A 21972-nucleotide genomic window follows, 5' to 3' on the forward strand; every position below is an offset into this window, starting at 1 on the left:
TAGAACCATAGGTGTGTGTTCGTACCTATCTGGCATCATCTGATTGAGAAGTTAGTTTACTTTGCATATTTTTAGATTACAGGAACTGACTGTTTGTTCAGAAGATAATGCTGATGTTCATGATATTGAACTTTTACAGTACATCAGTGTGGATTGTGCAAAACTAAAACGACTCTTGCAAGGTATGATTTGAGCCTGTGTTTTGAAATATTTGTATCTGGATATGACTAGTTAGGGATGACACAATGGTATTGATACACAGATGGGGGGTTTTTTGGTGTGTTTTACTCCAAATAGTCATATATTTACCAAAATATTTAAGTAGCATAAAGACATTGGTTTAAATTGCTTTGCACTTCAGATGTCTTCTATAATCTGTGTTGCTTTATAGAACCAAGTTTCTTCTCTAAATGCAGAAATGTTTTCTGTTTTCAGAGACTGTATTCAAGTTTAAAGCCCTTAAGAAAGTAGCTCAGTTAGCTGTTATCAACAGTCTTGAAAAGGCGAGTATTTTAATATTTATGTTCTGTTCCGTTGCTTATTTGAAGACTTTCTCTAATTTAGGAATAGTTGCCATTCACTAATTTACTGTAAAATATAAGTCGATGCATCCCTTTGATGCATGTATGTTTTGCCAGAAGTGTCGAGTGATTAGAAGTAAGAGTAAAATCTCTCTTCCTTTAAATAACATCATTCAGAAAAAGTATTTTTAAGCTGTGGAATGTAAATATGTTTTGCATTCTCTGCAGGCATTTTGGAACTGGGTGGAAAACTATCCTGATGAATTCACAAAGCTGTATCAAACGCCACAGACTGATATGGCTGGTAAGACAGAACAAATGACAGCGTTCAGAACGTGGTTTCGCAGACATCCCCACGTTCACTTGCATTTTGTGCCCTCTTTGCTGCTTGTGCAGCCTGCAAATGAGAAACAGATTTCTGTCAACCTTTGTCAGGGCAGGCGGGGATATATTGCTGTCTCTTTTCTCTCCTGACTCACCTTTTAAAGAGATTCATTCTGTGGTTCACAACACAAAGAAATAAAACCCAAAAGACAGAAACTCTTTAAATATATATTTTTCATCTCGATACAAGAAAAAAAACTTAAAAGAGAACATCACCTATGTTTGTCTCTAGTCAAAAAGAGAGGAAAAATTTATATTTTCAGGTAAACCCTGTCTTTAGCTGAGTCGAGACCGTTTTATCCCCAATAGCATGCCAGCAATGTGCAAAGCAGAACTTTTCTCTGTGTAGGTGGAGCTATCCCTCTGCTCTGTCATACCTGTTTTTTACCTTTTGATAATTAAAATTGGTATTGAACGTGGGGTTATATTTTATGCAGATTGTGCAGAGAAGTTGTTTGACTTAGTGGACGGCTTTGCTGAAAGCACAAAACGTAAAGCAGCAGTTTGGCCACTGCAAATCATACTCCTGGTCCTGTGTCCAGAGATAATCCAAGATATAGCAAAGGATGTGGTAGAGGAAACTAAAATGAACAAGGTAAGAGAAGAAGAGTATCTGAATTCTGCTTCTGATTTCTAGAGGATGCTTGGTTTTGCTTATTCTGTATTTCAAGTCTATTTTATTCTGTCTTTCCTGCCTAAAAAGCACATTACAGTTCCATATGTAAAATTATGCGCCCTTTTTAAGTTCTCACCTAACATATGTTCTTTCACTGTCAGTCATTCATACAGATAGTATATCCCAAACAATGTTATTTCAGAACTTTTACATCTCCTTGGAGATTTGAATCCCAGTGTTGTGAATCCCCTGCCTCCACCAGTAGCAAACGTAGCATTGCTTCTAGCTGGCCTGTAAGTGTCGAGGTTGCTGCAGCGTGTGCTCTCTGTGCTCCAGAACTGCAGTACCTGTACCAGATGGTGAATTTAATGTGGCTGCAAACATTACGGTCAAGAGTAAACAACCATCTCCCTTTGTGCCAGTCCGATTGCCCTAGATCGCTCCAGGCGAATATCTTTAATAAACATAACGTTTCTCCAGAATGCTGCATCAGGTTGCTTTCTGCAGTCCCAATATCCACCCTTTCTGGTCAGAAAGTGCAGTGTTGTTTGTTTTCAGTGTTTAAGGATCTAAAACCCCTGACCACAGATTACCGAAGCTTCGGTCATAACTATTCCTCGTTTGAATTCTGCAGAAACTGTTCCTGGACAATCTCAGGAAAGCGCTTGCAGGCCACAGTGGGAGCAGACAGCTGACTGAAAGTGCTGCTATTGCTTGTGTTAAACTGTGCAAAGCATCTACCTACATCAACTGGGAAGATAATTCAGTCATTTTCCTACTCGTGCAGTCCATGGTATTAGATCTTAAGGTAAAAATGTCTGTTTCCTACTTGCAGTGAAGAAATTTGCATTTTAAAATACTGAAATAAACTTAATTTCTCCTTAACTGCATACCATACTGTTTTTCAGTGGAAAGTTTTGCATTGAAAGTAGACAAGAATAATCTTGGTGTCTGATTTTTTTTTTTTTAATATATAGAATTTGCTGTTTAATCCAAGCAAACCTTTTTCAAGAGGCAATCAAAATGCAGATGTAGACCTTATGATTGACTGCTTAGTTTCCTGCTTCCGCATAAACCCTCATAATAACCAACACTTTAAGGTGAGAACACTACTTATGGGTAAGTCATTCTCCACATACTATTGATGACCTGTCAGTGATAAAAGATCTGCTAACAGCAGCTGGAAGCTCATAAATAAGTTCAACTGTAAAAGTATCCTTTAGTAATAAATCCCTGCATGTTTTTATAAATCTTTTCTCAGCTGATTAGACCTTCTCTTGTAGATTTGACAGCTCTGTCAATTTAATAAAAAGGCTCCAGTATGTTATTCAGCGTGATAAGAAAGATGGCAAAGATGAAGATGTTCCTAAGTGACTTTTATGTATTTTTATTGTAGATCTGCTTGGCACAGAATTCCCCATCAACATTTCATTATGTACTGGTAAACTCGCTCCACCGAATAATCACAAATGTAAGTTCTGAAAGTATTCAATCAGCCCAGCAATCTGTGGCTTCTAGTCAGGTCAATATCTGCTTATTAAATACAATTTGAGTAGTAGACCAAATGTTGTTGCCCTTATCCATGCAGCAAGAGTTGCTTGTTACTAAGGAGGGACGTACAGATATTTATTTGTTCACGCTGCCCAGCAGTTGGATTCCCAGTTTGAGAGCTTGTATTCCAGGATAGAATTTCAGTACGAATATGTTTTAATGCCCTCTAATATAGGATGAAAAATGAATCTTGTGTTCTCTGGTTTTGTAATAGGTGGTTCTTTAGTGATGTATGAAAAACACTCCCAGGACATGTGTCATTACAGCACCTCCTGCTACTTCTAGTATATTGACAAGGGAACTCAGGGGAAGAGCTGGCCTCATGGTTTTGCTCAGGGATTTGATCCAGTACGAGTTTAAATAGTGTAAAATGGTAGTAAATGTTGACTGCCAAAAATATTTTGAAAGTTTGTGCAGTTGTTCATCTTCAATTTGTCATTGTACTTGAAGTCACTAAAATATTACTTCAATTTTTATACTGTTCAGAAGTACTTTCCTGGTCAGTATGAAAATAGAATCAGTGTCGAGCATCCAGCCTTACTTAATTTACATAACATCTTCTATTTCATTTATCCCAAGATTGTAATGAAAACAATCTGTTAAAAGAAAAAAATAAAGTATTAATCACTTTGACAAACGGAAGAAAATGCTCCTGCAGATGTGGTGGCGTATCTGTGGTGGATTAATACAGCTTTTCAGATATTATCAGGCACTTAAAATGCCAATTTCCCATTTTGTTTAGTGCATCACAAAGGATTGAGTGCACATTGGTTTGAGGTATTATTTACTAGCATGCGATATCCTGAAATGTACCGTGGTTTCCAGCATTTATGGTCCCAGAGTTTGTGCTTGTTCAGAAAGAAATGTAACAAGCAGCTAAGTTGGAAGGATTGCTTCTGTCACAGGTCGTTGAAATACCACGGGTTTTAGGTGAGAATGCAGAATGAACGTATCGGTAACACTGTGTTACCGCTCCCGTGGAACGGTTAGTTCTGCTGCAGGTTTCGTAACGTGGAGGTCTAAAATAAATGGTAATCTGCCTCCTCTATTGCCGGTTGAACACTTGAGCGTTTCTGTGTGTTCCTTCTAGTCGGCGCTGGACTGGTGGCCCCGGATCGACGCGGTGTACTGCCACTCCGTGGAGCTGCGCAGCATGTTCAGCGAGACGCTGCACAGGGCAGTGCAGGGCTGCGGGGCGCACCCCCCCATCCGCATGACGCCGGTGAGAGCACGGCACCTCGCGGAGCCCACACCTGGTCTGCCTGTGTCTCCATTCCATTCCAGCTTCTTTAGTCATTAACTTTAGACTGGAAACTAGAGGGGGGAAGAACATTGCAATCCAAAAAGCAACAGAGAGCCATACTTGCTCTGTAAACCTTGCAGGTTTTGGTGCATTGACTGTTTCGAGTCAGTGATGTACATTTCTCAGTTTTCATGCTGCTTTTAAACTGGCAACGTAGAAGTATTTCTTCTGTAACTATCCTCTGTGGCTAACTGTTCATTTTAAGCTTTCTTGCTACGTGAATCGCTAGGTAATACGTCCAGTCTTGTTTAATCTGAAAACCAAAAGCTTTCTGTATGGGAAGATAATTTTTGAAAACTACAGTGCTTTTACCATGAGTAGCTCTTCATTTGTCTTGCTTGCTTTCTGTCAAGCAAGTTGACTGTTTGGTCTTGGTGACAGCAACAAAGTACAATATTTTTCAAGCATTATGAGATAAAGTCAATATTCTTGGTTGACTTGAAAAAGTCTTGAGTAAATTCCAATTTGTAGTTCATCCAAATTTTTTTAGTAAATTCACATGCACCTGTGTAGCCTTTCTTCTGAACTTTCTGTTTAGGACTTTTGATGTGTCAAGTGAACTTGGTTGGTTGTTCTAGAAGGCCTAAAATGATACATGAAAATATTCCTATTGGGCTTCTCAGAAGAAAGCAAATGATCACAATACCTTTAGTTGAAAGCTACAACATGTTTAACTTGCTTTTTACATGTATATATTCATCTGTTGAGAAGATAGCAGGGTTTTGTCACGGCAACTCTGATTGGTGGTGCTTTGTCTTCTGCTTCTTATTTTCCGTTCTTATTGGCTGCTGTCGCTCACATGGTCAGATGCCAACCAGTCACTGTTTTGCATGGCAGTGGGCCTCTGTTGCTGTAAGTATGACCCATCGTAACTACCACAGAAAAGCCTTTCCTTGCTCCGACTTTTCTGTGCATAGTTACCAATGCAGTCACCTCATCCCCTGGGGTAGGGAAGGTGGTGGCGTGTTTGGTGTCAGAACGCGGGGCTGGAGGAGCCTCTTCAGCGCTGCTCGGGGCAGCTCCAAGGCCACCCCTTTCACAGCCAGCTGAGCTCCTTCCCAGAAGGAAAGGCTTTTTGTTGGTTCTGTTCTGTTCTTTCTGCCCCTACTTTTCCACAATGATGTCCAGAGTCTCCCCTCTCTGGTGGTTAGAACTGTTTTCTAATTTCCAGCCTAAACTTATTTATGTCTAACTTATCCCCATCCGTTCTTGTTCCAGTGTTGTCTGTTAGCTTCAAACCCGTGTTTATCCCCTCGGTGTATTTGCAGGGAGCAGTCATGTCCCTGTCTTTGTTTATTGATAGTCTTTAGTTTTGATTGTGTGAAGTAAATCAGTTGCTTCACAGAAACAAATCAGCTGCTTTTGCCATGTGCCTCTTCTCAGAATTCCCTTAACTATGGCAAGCTAAGGTTTAGCACAGAATTAGTTTACCTCTGCCAGTGTGGTATCAATTTCCTGATTGGATGCTTTTTACGTGGGAGATTTCATTCTGTATATATTCACAGTAACGGTTTAGCAAAAGGGCATGAGCTCTAATTCCTTGTAGAACTTAATTATACAATATCATATCTCCTCTTCAGTTACTTGAGGATGCTCTCAAGCTAGGGTTTGGGGTTTTTTGTTCAAAACTTACAAGTTAGTGAAAACGAAAACCAAGTTCATGTTACTATTTGAGATCTTTGCAGATAATAAACTAGACAAAATAGTTAAAAAGCTGAGTTTCTGAAGAGTTTTGCATTGTCTTGTGTTGAATATCCACAGGGGCAATTTTTTTGTCCAAGTTACTGTATCGTAACTATTTTGGTAGCTGTAAGCAAAATACTTACTTAATCTCTGCTGATATAAGATTTAAATTAATGAAAATGTAAATTCTGTAAACTTCCTGGAGAAAAATGAAAATCTTTTGTCCTTTGTACATACTGGGGACCAATTAACTCAAGTTCATATTTTTAAAATGTTTTTATTTATAGATGTGTGAGTGTATATACACACGCACGTATAGGTTATTTTTCACAGACTTTAGTGTGCATCCAAATTATTTTTGTTGAGATGAAGTTGGTTGCCACCGAGCAGGGTGGTTCACTTGGAAGGGTTGTGCACACTGCTGGATTGAGGCCTAAACCCAGTTTTTGAAATCCTTACAAGCCGCAGCATCCGTGCACACGCGTCTCGCAGGCAGCACTCTGACATTTGTTAAATGGGGTGGTGGGATTCCTGTCTGGAGTCTGTTGTGTGAACATCAGGGGTAGAATATGATACAGTTCACCCTGGAGTCAAGTCAAAATACCTTATGTGACCTCTCAATACATACCTTGAAAGGTTCTCCATTGCACATAAGGAAGTTGACTGCTGCAGAAGTAATTTACTGATTTTTCAGATGAAGCAAGGGCTTTTTTTTATTTAAGCAATGCACTGTGTACCTTGCGGAAACTGAAAGCTTCGTTTTTCAGAGGCTGTAGAGATGAAAATGCTATCATCCAGACTGTCATTATGGCAGAAAATAAAGAGAATGTTTTGTCTTTGGAAAAAAGCTCCCTATGCTCTCACGTATTCAAGCTTACTTGGAAACATTTGTTTTTATTTCTTTCTCGGACCAGAGAAAATCCTTTTTGGTCTTTTTATCCATTTTTCTTCTGCCACAGTTTGTCTTACACAAAAGCTTTTCTTGCGTCCACATGCAGCTCGCTAAAACAATTCTTAAGGAAACTTTAAAGATCTAATCAACTGGTAGCATATGCATATGTAGAAGGGGATCTTTAGGTAAAAGCTAGGTGACCATACTTGAGTGAATTTTACTTCTAAAATTTTTAATGAATTATAGATTATAAAAGCAATACACTTCATAAAATGTTTAATTATAACTACGGTGTAGACTATCTTACTGACAATGACTGTGATTTTTCGTTCTGTCAGAGTCTTACATTTAAGGAGAAAATGACAAGCCTTAAATTTAAAGAAAAACCTACTGACTTGGAAACCAGAAGCTACAAGTTCTTGCTGTTGTCCTTGGTAAAACTGATCCATGCTGATCCAAAGCTTTTGCTGTGTGTAAGTATATCGTAGTAATTCATTCATAGGAAAATTGACTTCTGAAGCTATGAAATGAGTAAAAATTAAAAACATAAACCTGGCACCTAGGATACTTCCCTGCTCGTTCTTTTCTCTGGTTATAATGCTTCTGTGCTTTCAGGCAGGAGTGGGGAGAGGGGAGTAGAACAAGATGACAATTAAAATAAGGAGGAAGGGGGGGAATTAGTCATCATTCGATGAGTAAAGACAGGTGCGGTCTTAGATCTTCCATTTTCTCAGGTCTTTTTATTGTTTAATTTAAAAATATTTCCATTATGTCGAAGATACAAAAATCAAGGGGTACCATAGCTGGAAAAAAACCTGAGGTAGCCTCTTAAAGATCCAGAAATCCACCTAGCCTCATTACAGCAATGCTGCTGTAGTGGTCAGTAACGTGGTCAGTCATTGAAAAGTTTGACAGCTTAACCTTGCTTTCCTTTCTGCTGTGTAGAATCCAAGGAAGCAAGGGCCTGAGACCCAAGGTAGCACGGCGGAGCTGATTACAGGCCTTGTCCAGCTCGTCCCGCAGTCCAGCATGCCAGATATAGCACAAGAAGCCATGGAGGTGAGGGGTAAATGTTCTCTGTGCCAAGTCGTTCTTACACAGACAGATCCAGACCTTTGCAGAAGCTCTGAAGTATCGATTAGCTCTGAAGTTCTGTGGTTTAGAGTTTGGGTTCCATTGATCTTTTTCTAAACGTTTCCTGCGCTGAAAGTTTTACAGGAGAGGTCTATCAGAAAATTTGAAAAAGCAATTCATGCCTCCCCTTGCAGCTGCCCTGCACCTCTTCATACGGTTTGCTGATCAGACACAGTTTGACAGTTCCTCCGTTCCATCCTTGCAGAGGGCACCATTAAGCTTGGCCTCTCTCTTCTGTTCTCTGAATGCCTCGGAGAAAAATGCCCGACGCCGTGGCTGGTGCCGTGGCCTGTTGTGAGTCGGAGGTTGTGTGTGTGCAGGAGGGATGGGTGAGATACTTTAAGGCTGCTGAAATCTTCCCGCCAGCTTTGACTGAAGGAGCTAACAGCTCACCAGAGCTACTTCTGACTTGTGCCCTTCTGTGCAAAGTTGCTGATTCGGAGACTTTGGCGGTTGGGTTGTAACGTTTGTATGTTTGACACCGTGATGGGTCCCAGAGCACTTCATGCAAACGAAAGCAGGCTTCAGCTACTTCTCCTGTGCGTAACCAAGCTAAAAAGTTTTAGTATTTTTTTTCATCTGTGGTGCCAGGTATATTATCCTGCATCTTCGGATTCCCATTCTAAACAGTGCAAGAGTGTGTGTGCGCCGTTGACATCCTCCGTGGTTTAGGTCTTCACAGGTAGACTGAGAAGAGGATTAACTATACCTGTATGCTATTAAAGCTTTACCTAGATAGTTGAATTTTACTAGGTAAACTAAGGCTTTTTTGTCAAACCTTGCCTCAACAAGAATTGCTACAAACAGTGTCAATATACTACAGCCTATCAATATGTGTAATACGTATTTCTTGATAGTCTAATGGTAGAATTCAGGAATATTGTATAAGAATAATCCTGCTCACTAAAAATCTCTGACAAATTTATGTTGGGTAGTAAAATCTTTACAGTCATTTACAGGAACTTAGACTGAAGAGTTTTGGCCGTTGTGTGATTTACTTTTGGTGTACTGTTCAGTCTTGATTCTTTATTGATCTTGATCCCTAATGTACCTGATTATTGGTTTAAGCAGCTGAGGACAGGCCTCTCATCTCTGTTTTTTGACTAGTTGGTTAGTAAATAATTTCTGGAATATTTGTTTAAGCTAGGAAACAGTTTGAAATAACTACTTAAATGTTGTTGGAGAACGTTGTGGGTTGCAGGGTTTTTTTAAATTCTATTTTAACAGTATTCCAACAATCCCTTTGCAGCAAACTTTTTTGAAAAATTTGTCAGAAAAAATACCTAAGACCTTCCACATTTCTGTCTTCAACTTGTATTTTCACCAAAGTAAAAATTTGATTGTCTGCATATCAGACAGCCCCAAATAATAGTTGACATAAGAGGAGAGGTTTTGTTTGCTATAGTTGCTTGATATAATTAAGGATAAACAACTTCAATAATTCTCTTTTTATTTACAGACTTTGACCAGTTCAGTTTTTATCAGATATGATTTCTTCTGAAAATTGTCTTCAACTAATTTATAAGTAGTTGGTTTTTGAGATTTTTGTAGTTAATCTGACTAAGTCAAAAGTAGAAATTAAAGGTTTTGGTCATACTTTAGCAGTATTCTCTTGGATATGGTCAGAGCCTCTTATCTAAGGTTTTGCTTTTGCAGGGAGTTGTAACAAAGACAAACTGTCAAGTTCTTTGCCTGTCCTGACTTGACAAAGAGCTTGAGCTACAGAAATTTTGTTACTGCCACTAGAAGTTTACATCTGTAGGATTGGTTGCTTTTTTTTTTTTTTTTTTTTTTTTTAGCTGGACATTAAGTAAATATTAAAGCCAAAATCTATCTTTTAAAAACTGTGTGTCTTGCATGAATTTGTATGGAAATACAAGGTAAAACCTCTAGGTTTGCATTATAAGTATGTATAATAAACACTAAAATGTAATACTTTTGGCAGGGACTAACAGTGAACTCTTATTCTTCTATAGAAATTGCTTTTTATATCTTTTGTTGTGTTTAAAACAATGTAATTGATGCGTGGTTGCACCTGTTTCTCTGCCTGTGCTGATGTACTTTGTAAGGTTCTGCCTTTAAGCGAAACTCTGCTGTGTTTTGAATTCAGGCCTTGCTAGTTCTTCACCAGTTAGACAGCATTGACTTGTGGAACCCTGATGCACCTATAGAAACATTCTGGGAAATAAGGTATGTAAATGAACTTCTGTAAATTAGAGGAATAGCTGTGTTGGTTTGTCTCCTCTTTTGAAATAGATGTGAATGTTTTGGGAAAACTGTGCAACATCGACATCAATCCGCAGTCAAAATTATGTGTATTCATAAAAAAGTTATGTCTTCCTTATGCTATACAGACTTAACAAAAATATAATAACAAACATTTTGCTGGCTTTCTTAATGACTTTTCAACCTGATGTTAAGGTGTAGAAATGACCATTAGTTTGAAAAGTTAGAGACTTTTTCCCCTCATTCAAATGTTTACTACTTGTTTAAATTCTATTTTATCCTTTTGGGGCTGAGGGAGGGAAATGCTAAGCAATTCTAGAAGTGTGGAATTGCAAATCTTGACTCTGAAGCCCTCTCCTAATGAAGGCTGTAGTTTGCCCTGACCTGTGTATTCAAAGAAATTTAATTCATTAAAGATATCTTGCTTTTTGTAACTTCACAGCAGCTGTGGTGGAGAACATAAAGGGAAATTAAGTTCCAGAAAATTCAAAATTACACAAAATGCTAAACCAAGAAACAAGACTCTGTAAACTCAGAATTCTAATAATCGCACCAGCTAAATAATTTTAAAAAAAATAATGTGGTGATGTAATGTGAGTTGGTACGGATGTTTTAGAAGGAAGGGAGCAGCAGTCTAGGAGGAGCATTCTTAGAGCATCCACGAATTGGCCTGCATGACTGCTGACTGTGGCTCGAGGGGCTTGCTATGGGATAGGTCTGGGGCTGAGCCCTACCTGGCGGGGCAATAAAAACTCATTACTGTAATTTCTAATAGTAGAAATGAGTTTGTGGTCTGTTCGGGCTGGGGGAAAAAACCCATTAAAATTGACACTAATTTGGACCCTTTGGCAGTTTTAACAGAGAGTGTGAGGCCTGAATGGATATGAAGAAGGAACATCCCTAGATGTGTTCCTTCCAGAACAGAGTTGAGACACGTTGTCAGAGCAGTGTAGGTAAACTTGTACTGCCACTGTCTGTGCTGTACCTGTTCTGTGGATAAATGGAGGACTGCTGAACCGCCAGCCCTGGAGTCTGGACTTCTAACAAGTACCCAAACTGCTTCACTTCCTCTAGGGAACTGCAAAGGCCAGCTGGGCGGTGGGAAGGGTCAGAGGGGAGCTTGTCATTTAAAGTACACTTAATACTTTTTAAAAGATGATGCTAGTATATGTATAGGATATTCATGCTAATTGCCTAGTTCTATGTAAAAATCTAGTAATATCTTCAAAAATTCTGTTACTAGATTATAAAGCTAATGCTGAGTTTCGTTTTGCTGCAGTTCACAAATGCTTTTTTATATCTGCAAGAAACTAACTAGTCATCAGATGCTCAGCAGTACAGAAATCCTCAAGTGGCTGCGAGAGATTCTCATCTGTAGGAATAAATTTCTTCTAAAAAACAAAGTAAGTAAATGTTAACATCTACCCGTTGGGATCATTAAGAGGAATTGCTCTTTGTTTTGTCACTCCCTTTATTTAACAGGTGATTTTTATGATTGGAAGAGATTTGATAGCTATACCTATACTTTCTGATTTCTTATGTCCTCTTTGCTGAGAGATGGTGCTTTGTGAGGCACCCTTGATTAGAGTCAAAGTTAGGTTTGGGATTTTTTTTTTTTTTAAATTGAGTTATTTTGCTTGCCCGGAAAATACATGTTTTGCAGAAACCTGGTGCCTGATACCTATTTGCCTAATACAAAGAGAAATAGTCCACAAGCTGCGAAAAAGGGAAAGTTAGTTATGATAAAGTATACTTCTTCATGGATGAAATAAAAATTTCTTTTTGGATCTCATGTTCATGTGAGTCGTAGAATTCTGACTTGTTTCTTTCCCATAATCTCAAGAGACTTTCTCCAAGCCAAACCCACGTTGTAATGCTATACTTGCTAGAATTAAAACCAGACTTGCTGTATTACTTTTTGAATTAAAGATATACTGGAAAAAATAAAGGGTTTCTGTTCTTCATATCTGACTTAAAGTAGCTGTGCTAACATGGCAAGGATACTGTCTGATGTGTAGTTTGTAGCATACTTAAAAAGTCCTCTTTCAGCAAGAGGATTTTTACCTTTAAATGACTTCTTTCTTTTCTTCTCTTTCCCACTCTGGTAACTCCATTACTGATGGACGTGACTTTTTGTCTCTGGTGATGCTGAGTAATAGGCTTTTTCCAGTTTAATATATATTTGTAAAATTTAATCTCACGTATTGCAGCTGAAGACCTTAGGCATTCTGGCTTTCTGTGAATTCAGGGAGACTTTTACATTTGGCATCTAAGTGGAAATCAACTGTCCTTCAAATAGCGAATGTGCTTAATACTCTCAATCCAGTTAAGAAGTAATTAGGTTTTTTTAAAAATCTGTTTCCTCTTGGTGCTTAGAGGATATTCATTAATCTCAGGATCAGAAAAATCATTGTTATTAGAGCTCTGCTTCACAATCTCAGTTCCTGCTTTTCTGATCAAGTATAAAATGTAAAGGATAAAATGTACTTGTGAGCTTGGCTTCTTTAGACTTGATTACATCTACACTCTAATTATATATACTAGTATGTATTCTCTTGGATAAACCCAGAAGCCTGTAGGGCGTTCGGGAGGCTCCAGGGAAGGGAGGAACGGCATCCGTTTGTGCTTACCTCAGGGTGATGGTTTTTGAAGATGACTTGCCAGATGATTTAAGGGGAAATACCATTCTAAGATACCATTAATATGGGTAACTTCATGTGAAATGTACTGTGTAAATGTTGGAAGAGCTTTTTACCTTCCTGAAATCTATCCTTTTTAACCTTTTCTAAAAAATAAGTTGATCTATTGTTTTTCTTCACTCTCTTTACAGCAATCGGATAGGAGTTCCTGCCACTTGCTCTTCCTTTATGACGTCTCTGGGGGTGGCACTAGTCAGATTTCTCTTGACCATGAAGAGATGATACGCTGTGCTCCAGGAGCTACCCTCAGGAAAGGGAAAGGGAATTCTTCCATGGTAAGTAATATGTGATAATAATTCTTTTTAATACTTGGTAAGAAAAACCTGTGTGCAAGTAGAAATAAAATCATGTTGCGGGTGATTTTTAAAAATTAATCATTTCTGAGGAGGAAAAGGCATCTGTATCCTTCATAATGTGCTGGTTAATAATGAAGTTTCAGACTTTAAAAAAATCCCTTGTTTTTCAGGTTAAAATTTGGTATTTTTTTCCTTAGGATTGCACGTAGCACCACTACGCAGTAGTCTATTGTTAATAAATCTGAAATCTCACTTTTTGAAGTATGACATGCAGTTTGAATGTACCATGAAGGATCATAAAACCAAACGTTTTAGTAAGTTATACCCTTTGACAGACAAGTTTCTGGAGCCTAGTCTTACTACTAGTTCTAGCTGCAGGAGAAAAATGAGCATATTTAGAACATCTTTTATGAGCCAAAACTTTAATTTTGATTTTTAATTTACACTTTTCAGGTATCAATAGGATTTTCCTAAATTCTAATCAAACTGCCCTATCCATAAGCAATATTACCAAATTCTGAATTCTCTGTTTCCCAAGGAAAGCACAGTGGGATGCAGCGGAACGCCCATTTGTCGCCAAGCCCAAACAAAATTGGAAGTCGCCTTGTACATGTTCCTGTGGAGCCCGGATATCGAGGCAGTCCTCGTTGCCATGTCCTGTTTCCGTCACCTCTGCGAGGAAGCAGATATCCGATGTGGAGTAGATGAAGTCTCAGTACATAATTTTTTGCCAAACTACAATACATTCATGGAGTTTGCATCTGTTAGCAATATGATGTCAACGGGTAAGAATCATGAATGTGTAAAAACACATTTCTGCCTGTATAAGACGACTGTTATTTGTGTTTGAGTTCTTTGAACGGGTTGAGATTCTTGATTTGATTGCTGCTCCTGCTTTCACTGAAATGTCTCAATCATTGGAATTGCTAGAAAGAGTAGGGAGTTTGGGTGGCTGAGTTCATGAGGATCTTAAAGTGTAACAAGAAGAATCTTTTTCTAAACACTTTAGGGGGACATGTTCCTCTGTTAATTTAATAATTACTTTCAAAGATCTCGTATTTGATACAGGTGGGTTTTCAGAAAACTTGGTTAAATGTTCTGTGTTCCTTCGCAGGGAGAGCAGCTCTTCAGAAGAGAGTGATGGCGTTATTAAGACGCATTGAACATCCAACTGCAGGCAACACAGAGGTAAACTCTCTTAGGAATTTATATGTGCTTTGCATGCATATTTTTTTTTTTTTTAAATGGAAAATACCGTTGCTACAAGTAGTTTTGAAGTTAAATCTTGATATGTCTTATTTTAGGCCTGGGAGGATACACATGCAAAATGGGAACAAGCTACAAAGCTAATCCTTAACTATCCAAAGACCAAAATGGAAGATGGGCAGGTGACTATGAATTTTTCCATAGGTTCAACCCTTTGAAATTCAAAACAAATATTTAAGCTTATTTATTTTAAGGAACTGAATTTTAATCCGGAAAATTAGTGTTGTAGACAGACTTAAGCTTCATGAAAGTATTCCAGAAAAATAATGGTGATCAGTTGTCCACTACGCTTACTAAGAGACCAAGAAGTAGTTTGACTTAAATTGCTCTGAGAGAGATGGAGGCTGAGCTTAAAAATAAATTGGAAAAAAAAGAGTAGTGGAAACTCTACTACTGGAGAAAGGATGAAATCCCTTTCACTGCAAGTTTTGAAACAAGCTGCTGACTGTCGTGGTTTAAATATACTTTGCCCCCTGGTGCAGAGCAGGGGCTTGACTAGGTGACAGTCTTTTTTAGCCTTGCTTTTTCCACTTCTCTCCAAGCAGTGCCTCTGCACAGATTTCTGTTCATTCTGTCACAATAGATTGTAAGAGGTGAATCTTAGAAAATTCTTTCTTGAGACTGAAATTGTAAATGGCAGGCTGTCTTACGGAATGCTTTGAAATGCTGTTCTCTCCGTTAGTTATGTTTTAATTGAAGAGATTTCATCCTGAGCCATTCTTTTCCAGGTTACTGAAAGCCTCCATAAGACAATTGTTAAGAGGCGAATGTCACACGTTAGTGGGGGAGGCTCCATAGACTTGTCTGACACAGATTCTCTGCAGGAGTGGATCAACATGACGGGGTTCCTGTGTGCCCTCGGGGGAGTGTGCCTGCAGCATCGCAGCAACGCAGGGTTGGCAACCTACAGCCCCCCCATGGGCCCCGTCAGCGAGCGCAAGGGCTCCATGATATCCATGGTGTCCACCGAGGGCAACGCGGAGACTCCCGTCAGCAAATTCATTGATCGATTGTTGACTCTGATGGTCTGTAACCATGAGAAGGTGGGGCTTCAGATACGGACTAACATTAAAGATCTGGTGGGGTTGGAGCTGAGTCCAGCACTTTATCCAATGCTGTTTAACAAATTGAAGAATACCATCAGCAAGTTTTTTGATTCTCAAGGACAGGTAAAGTGTTGATATATTCCTTCACATTTGTGTCTTAATAAAAAGCAGCTGTCTTGTCTTTCACATAGGTAATTGAAATTGATACTTCTTTGTGTTCTGTACAAAAAAACCCTGCAAGCATTGTGATCGTATTTCGCAGCATGAATTAGTAATTACTGTATTTGTGATTCCAGGCTATATTTAACGCCAGGTAATTGAAAACAGTCTTGAATTCGTAGTGAACTCTGAGTACAGAATCAGTGCGAATGGTCTCGGAATCGTTATGGCTGGTCGTATTGACAGATTTAGTCTTGACGTATATTGGAATTCTTTTGGCGAGGCGACAACTAGAAAAATGCTTGTCAAAACGATTTTTGAAATGCTGCACTATATTTGACAACTACCCTTTTTTTTTTTTTTTTAGTTTTGTTTGTAAAGAATTAAGGCCAGCAATTTTCTTCCTGTAGGTTTTGTTAACTGAGACCAACACACAATTTGTAGAGCAAACCATTGCTATAATGAAGAATTTGCTTGACAATCATACAGAAGGGAGCTCTGAACATCTTGGACAAGCGAGTATTGAGACAATGATGCTGAATCTGGTTAGGTAAGAAATCTGTTTGACCTTCCTGTGCGAAGTAATTTGTTTAAAAAGCCTTCTAGTTTATATCTTTTCTGATTGCATCCATGGAGAAGCAGCAGCTGATTTTCTGATCCTCCTCCTTACGGTTCTGACAACTTCAGTAATCATGGAGATCATTTATACTGCAGCATGAAGTACACTGATGACTTTTTTTATTTTTTTAAAGAACTAACCATTCCATTGCTTGGCCTGTTCTTGTAAGCATTCCTGGTTTCTTTTCCATACAGTGGTGTCAGTGGTTAAAAACCACCTGAGGGGTGGATTTCTGTTCAGTTTTATTCTAATAGAAAACTTCTTTGGCCAGAAATTTGGTACTGATCTTCAGCTGACACATGGGCTGGCTTACTTGGGGTGGGAAAAAAAAGGTAGCCCAGAACAAACACTTGGTGTAACCCGTTGTGCAAGTCGTCTGCCAGCGTGTAGGTTCCAGCACAGAGCTGAAGAGGTTTGTCAGATGTGTGGGCCTTGTAGTATGAAGTAGCATGAAGTATTGTATTAATCTTTTTGCTCCTTCAGGTATGTGCGTGTCCTTGGAAATTTGGTCCATGCAATTCAAATTAAAACTAAGCTCTGCCAGTTAGTAGAAGTAATGATGGAAAGGAGAGATGATCTTTCATTCTGCCAAGAAATGAAATTTAGGTAAGTGTTGCATTACATAACTTTTAGGATAGTGTAATGTGGACAAGTGTAATTTTGTTTGGTTATATGTTTAAAAAAATAAACCAAAAACTGCCTCACACTGTTATTTCTGGTATAGGGGTGGTGCCTCTGTCTTTGTCTTCTGAATAATTTAGAACCTGGTACTGCATTCAGATTTCATTTTGATTGCGGGGATACTGAACACATGTAAAAGTCTTGCCTGTGGTACAGACTGGGATGTTAATTGGTATAATTGGTTCAGTCATCTTCAGTGTGTGGTGGTTCAAATAGTTCTTACGCTGGATTTGTAATAATTAAGAATGATGCCAAAATAATAGTGTGTTTGAGGGAAGGGCTAGTTAGAAAAAAAAACCAAACCCAAACAAAAAAAACCCCAAAGCTAAAGCGATGTATTTATATGTAACAGGAACAAAATGGTGGAATATCTGACAGACTGGGTGATGGGAACATCTAATCAAGCAACCGATGAGGATGTGAAATGCTTGACAAGGTAAGAAAGATTATTCTTACACTGTTTCTAAAGATGCTAACAGTGTTCCAGGTGCCATTTGATATCCACAGATGAGCTGGCTCAGGTGGATTTCCTTTAGTGCTTTTAGTTTTAAGGAAAAGACAAAAATTGAAACTTAAATTTTGGCGAGCAGCAACAAAATTATATTTAATGCATAATCTTAATTAACACGGCCCTTGAGGTGTGGGTGTTTGGTTTTTTTTAATCTGCCAAGTTTATTTAACTCCTTTTAATACCTTTTCTGATTTAGCATTAGGTTTGAACATTTTATTTGCTAGAGCATTCTGAATAATAAAATCATCAAACATTATAGTGTTGAATTTATACTTAACTGGTGTTTTTAGTGACAAATCTGGTTTGCAGTTGTCCTTAGGAGATACATTGCTTGAACCTGTGCCACAAAATGCGACAGCTATTTTCCCCATGGACAGAACTTTACTAGAATAACTGGGGTTTTTTTTAAGATTCTTTTAACCTGCAGGTAGATAGGTAAGGAAAAGGGACTTGGTACCAGGTGGGAAAATTATCAAGTGGAAGGAGAGACTAATTCTGCTGAACTGATTCACAGCTTCTTAAAATTTTATTTTTCAGAGATTTGGACCAAGCAAGTATGGAAGCAGTGGTCTCTCTTCTTGCTGGGCTTCCACTACAGCCTGAAGAAGGAGATGGTGTTGAATTGATGGAAGCGAAATCTCAGTTATTTCTTAAGTAAATAGTGACTTTTATCTATTTCTCTGTACAATGACTCTAAGGAGATGGACCCTATGACTTTTATTACAAACTATGGTTTTTCTTCTGGCAGAAATAATTTCATCATCTGAACAGGAATTACCTCTTATATATCCCATTTCACAAATCTCTGCCTCCCAAGTTTATGGAAACATTTTCATTTACAAAATAACAATAAAATTTGTCTTCGTTTCTGCTTCATGCAGATGTCTGCTTAATTGACGAGAGGGATTGGCTTGCTTTGGTGTTATATTTTTATCCATGAAACTTAAAAATCTTTTTCAAGACATCTGTAAAGGCACACCTGTGAAATTCACTTTCTGGATTTGGGAACATTTGCAAATGAATTTTAGGACAGTGCCTTCTGGTTGTTACAACACATTTGGAAGCTTGCACTATGCTACAAGAAAAATTACTTGGGGCAGTTAGGAGAATTTTTGGGAGGCTACTGTATGCAAATCTCAGACAGCTGCTTCTGCAGAATCTGCTTTACTTACCCCAGTCTTTCTCTTTTTCTTCAGATATTTCACATTGTTTATGAACCTTCTAAACGACTGTAGTGAAGTTGAAGATGAAAGCTCCCAAACAGGTGGCAGGAAGCGCGGAATGTCCCGCAGGCTGGCGTCGCTGCGGCACTGCACTGTTCTGGCTATGTCAAACTTACTCAATGCAAACGTGGACAGTGGCCTTATGCACTCAATAGGTAAAGTAGTTAGAGATAACTGTGCATAAATGAATACGTAATGAAGACATTAGTATTTATTTTATTTTTACATCTTCCTTAGTAGTTCTGGGTTTTTTCAATCAGGCTTGGGCTATCATAAAGACCTCCAAACAAGAGCTACGTTTATGGAAGTCCTCACCAAAATTCTGCAGCAGGGAACAGAATTTGATACGTTAGCAGAAACAGTGCTAGCAGATCGGTTTGAGAGATTGGTGGAGTTGGTTACAATGATGGGTGATCAGGGGGAGCTTCCTATTGCTATGGCTTTAGCCAATGTGGTGCCTTGTTCTCAGTGGGTAAGTTGATTCATGCATTTTTATTTCCTACATTTTTGCAAATATTAAGACTTGAAATAAGAATTAGTGCAAACATTAAGGGTGTAACAGCAGTCTGCTAAAGAGAGATTAGACCTACTGTTCATGATAACTAGCCTTATTTAGTATATTCTTGAAAAGTGTCCTGAATAATTGTCAGAGATCTTGATTATAAACTGCATTTTTATAGTAAATCTTTAGTTCATGTCTAGGAGTAATTTTATATATAGTTACTGTCATAAATGCATCTGTTTGGGCTGGTTACTTATTACAGATTGTGTGTGCTGTAATGCAGACAAACAGAATTGTATTTGCTCCTCTAGGTTTTAGCAAGATGAATTGGGCTTTGTTATACAGCAGAATCACTGCTTAGCTCTAGACTAACCATTATGAATTTCTATGACTGGATATCATGGGGCAGATTTGTGGACAAGCGGTAGCAGAGGAAAGATTTAAAGCGAGATTGTTGAATGCTTAACTTGATGTTTACATGCAAGACTCCATGACAAATGTCAAGCCGCGGTATAAACTCCTGTGTGGTTTTTTCATAATTCTTTTTTTGATGCTTGCTCTGGCTCACTGCTAGTCAGATTAACATTTCATTGCTTCTTTTAAGGATGAGCTAGCTCGTGTCCTGGTCACGCTCTTTGATTCCCGGCACTTGCTCTACCAGCTACTCTGGAATATGTTTTCAAAGGAAGTTGAACTTGCAGATTCCATGCAGACGCTCTTCCGAGGAAACAGCTTAGCCAGTAAAATAATGACTTTCTGTTTTAAGGTATATTATCTAATCTTTCTGCTACAGATCAGTAACAGGAAAAGTTTAGTAATACAAAAATACAGAATTACCAGTCTGTGGTGTTAAGCACTTGAGTAAGTGGAGTAGATGACAGTAGTACAGAGTTGCCTTTGAGACTAACTTAAACCCAGACCCAGCTCTCACATCTGTTAAGTTTAGGGTGTCTTGCTTTTAATGTTTGATGACCTAGATCTTGTAGATCTCTTATGCTCAGGCCCAGCTAAGAAATACTAATCCTTCTGGAACTAACCTTGTGCCAAGACTTTGTGACTTAACCAGTTAGACTTAAGCTTGCAGTTAGTCCCTCTTGAAAGTTTTCAAGGCAATTAATGCCTCGTCTGTATATTCTGCATTGTATATTCTTCTTGTAAAGAAGAAAACTGGTCACAGTAACAACAGTGTTGCAAGATTTGTAGATTTCAAGAAAGTTTACTAGTTATTTAGAAAACGTAATTGCTACGAACAGCTAAACATTTGTTTTAGTTACCTTAAAGTCTTTTCCTAAGTAGTCTTCAGCAGGGGTCTTTAAACTTCTGACTCCTTCAGTTATATGAGGGATTCTGGGGCCAGTACCAGCTTGAAGACTGTTCCTGCTGGTCTTTTTGTAACAGGCAATTTAAAGATGGGACACAAAGTCCGAGATCTTGTTTAATGCTTCTATTTCAGTTAAAAAAGTTGTGTACAAACAGAGCTGACTTGTTGAGTCAGTGTGCTCTAAGAAAGAATCCTGTAGGGTTATTGTGGTTATTAAAGTGATCGATAGTTTTCTCTAAATTGGAAATGAATTAAAATACTTGTAGAAATTGATCACATCTCTGTTTCAGAAGTGAGACTATAATATAGAAACACGGATTTAACAGAAATCTGGCTTATGCCAAAACACAGCAGGTGTTTTCAGGCTCCTTTAACACTTACAGAATTTTGGAGTGTTCCTGTGAGTGGCAGTGTTAATCTGGCCCCTATTCTGATTTTCTTTCTACACAGGTATATGGTGCTACGTATTTGCAGAAGCTTTTGGAACCTTTGTTAAGGACTGTGATCACATCCCCTGAATGGCAGCATGTTAGCTTTGAGGTGGATCCAACAAGGTTTGAGATTCCAGGGGGGGAGCGAATGTATTATTTGTAAACGTGATTCCCAGTCACTGTAAATATAATAGGATTCCTTTTTCCTCGTTACAAGTATTTTTCTCATATTTTCAAACTTTTCCACTCCTCACTTCACCAGACACATTAACCGTATCTGCAGCCCTTACACCCAGGGAGAGTTGTACAGAGCTGCCCAGCACAGCGAGATGAGCTTGGCTGCATGTCCTCTAAGCCCTGAGAGAGTAAGGAAGCCAGAGAGCTCTTGCAGCACCTCCTCTACTTGCTACTTCATACTTTTGTGTAGGCCTCTAATGTGGGGATCTCCAGCGATACCGGAAAGCATCTGCTTTAGGTCACTGAATTAATTACAGAAGCAAGATGGAATGTGTGCATGCTGTGTTTAACTTCTTTGCTTTAATTTCTCTTCAAGACTTGGATTTAGTAGCTGTTGCTTTGAATTATCTCTAACTCTTAGAAAAACTTTTAAGTAGCTTACCAAAAGATAGGCCTTGCTTAACTCTGGAATACCTGTGTCTACCTCAAGAATTCCTTTCAGAGAACCCTTTGTCAAACTGACAATGCAGTTATCAGCTGGAATTACGTATGCACGTGTCTGTATGGGATGGTGTGAGAGAATCCCACTTAGAGCTCTCTGCTTATCACTGAGTTTTAAATGACCTTGCGGTTCTAACTTACGTGGTTTAAAATACGGATGGAAACTTTCATGTAAAAAATCATAAATATTTCTCTAAGATTTCTGTTCACCCTGGGAAATAAGGTTGCTA

General features: G+C 38.5%; 1 protein-coding gene across 9 annotated transcripts in view; it reads left to right on the top strand.

Moving 5' to 3' along the window:
• Window positions 1-21972, top strand: part of NF1 (neurofibromin 1) — a 98116-nt gene that overhangs the window by 16940 nt on the left and 59204 nt on the right. For 5 of the 9 annotated variants that reach the window (XM_074922898.1, XM_074922902.1, XM_074922899.1 and 2 more), the window contains exons 5-30: window positions 76-182; window positions 436-503; window positions 750-825; window positions 1343-1500; window positions 2156-2329; window positions 2499-2621; window positions 2918-2992; window positions 4163-4294; window positions 5183-5227; window positions 7289-7423; window positions 7896-8009; window positions 10195-10274; window positions 11590-11713; window positions 13141-13284; window positions 13844-14090; window positions 14420-14493; window positions 14610-14693; window positions 15300-15740; window positions 16187-16326; window positions 16879-17001; window positions 17429-17512; window positions 18125-18241; window positions 18784-18965; window positions 19071-19282; window positions 19917-20078; window positions 21084-21187. In XM_074922898.1, coding sequence (XP_074778999.1) covers window positions 76-182; window positions 436-503; window positions 750-825; window positions 1343-1500; window positions 2156-2329; window positions 2499-2621; window positions 2918-2992; window positions 4163-4294; window positions 5183-5227; window positions 7289-7423; window positions 7896-8009; window positions 10195-10274; window positions 11590-11713; window positions 13141-13284; window positions 13844-14090; window positions 14420-14493; window positions 14610-14693; window positions 15300-15740; window positions 16187-16326; window positions 16879-17001; window positions 17429-17512; window positions 18125-18241; window positions 18784-18965; window positions 19071-19282; window positions 19917-20078; window positions 21084-21187 — 3525 coding nt within the window. The remainder of the gene's footprint in view (window positions 1-75; window positions 183-435; window positions 504-749; window positions 826-1342; window positions 1501-2155; window positions 2330-2498; window positions 2622-2917; window positions 2993-4162; window positions 4295-5182; window positions 5228-7288; window positions 7424-7895; window positions 8010-10194; window positions 10275-11589; window positions 11714-13140; window positions 13285-13843; window positions 14091-14419; window positions 14494-14609; window positions 14694-15299; window positions 15741-16186; window positions 16327-16878; window positions 17002-17428; window positions 17513-18124; window positions 18242-18783; window positions 18966-19070; window positions 19283-19916; window positions 20079-21083; window positions 21188-21972) is intronic. The other 4 variants (XM_074922900.1, XM_074922905.1, XM_074922907.1 and 1 more) reach the window with 2 other exon arrangements.

The sequence above is a fragment of the Athene noctua genome, chromosome 19, assembly GCF_965140245.1.
Source record: "Athene noctua chromosome 19, bAthNoc1.hap1.1, whole genome shotgun sequence".
In the NCBI taxonomy this organism is placed as follows: domain Eukaryota; kingdom Metazoa; phylum Chordata; class Aves; order Strigiformes; family Strigidae; genus Athene; species Athene noctua.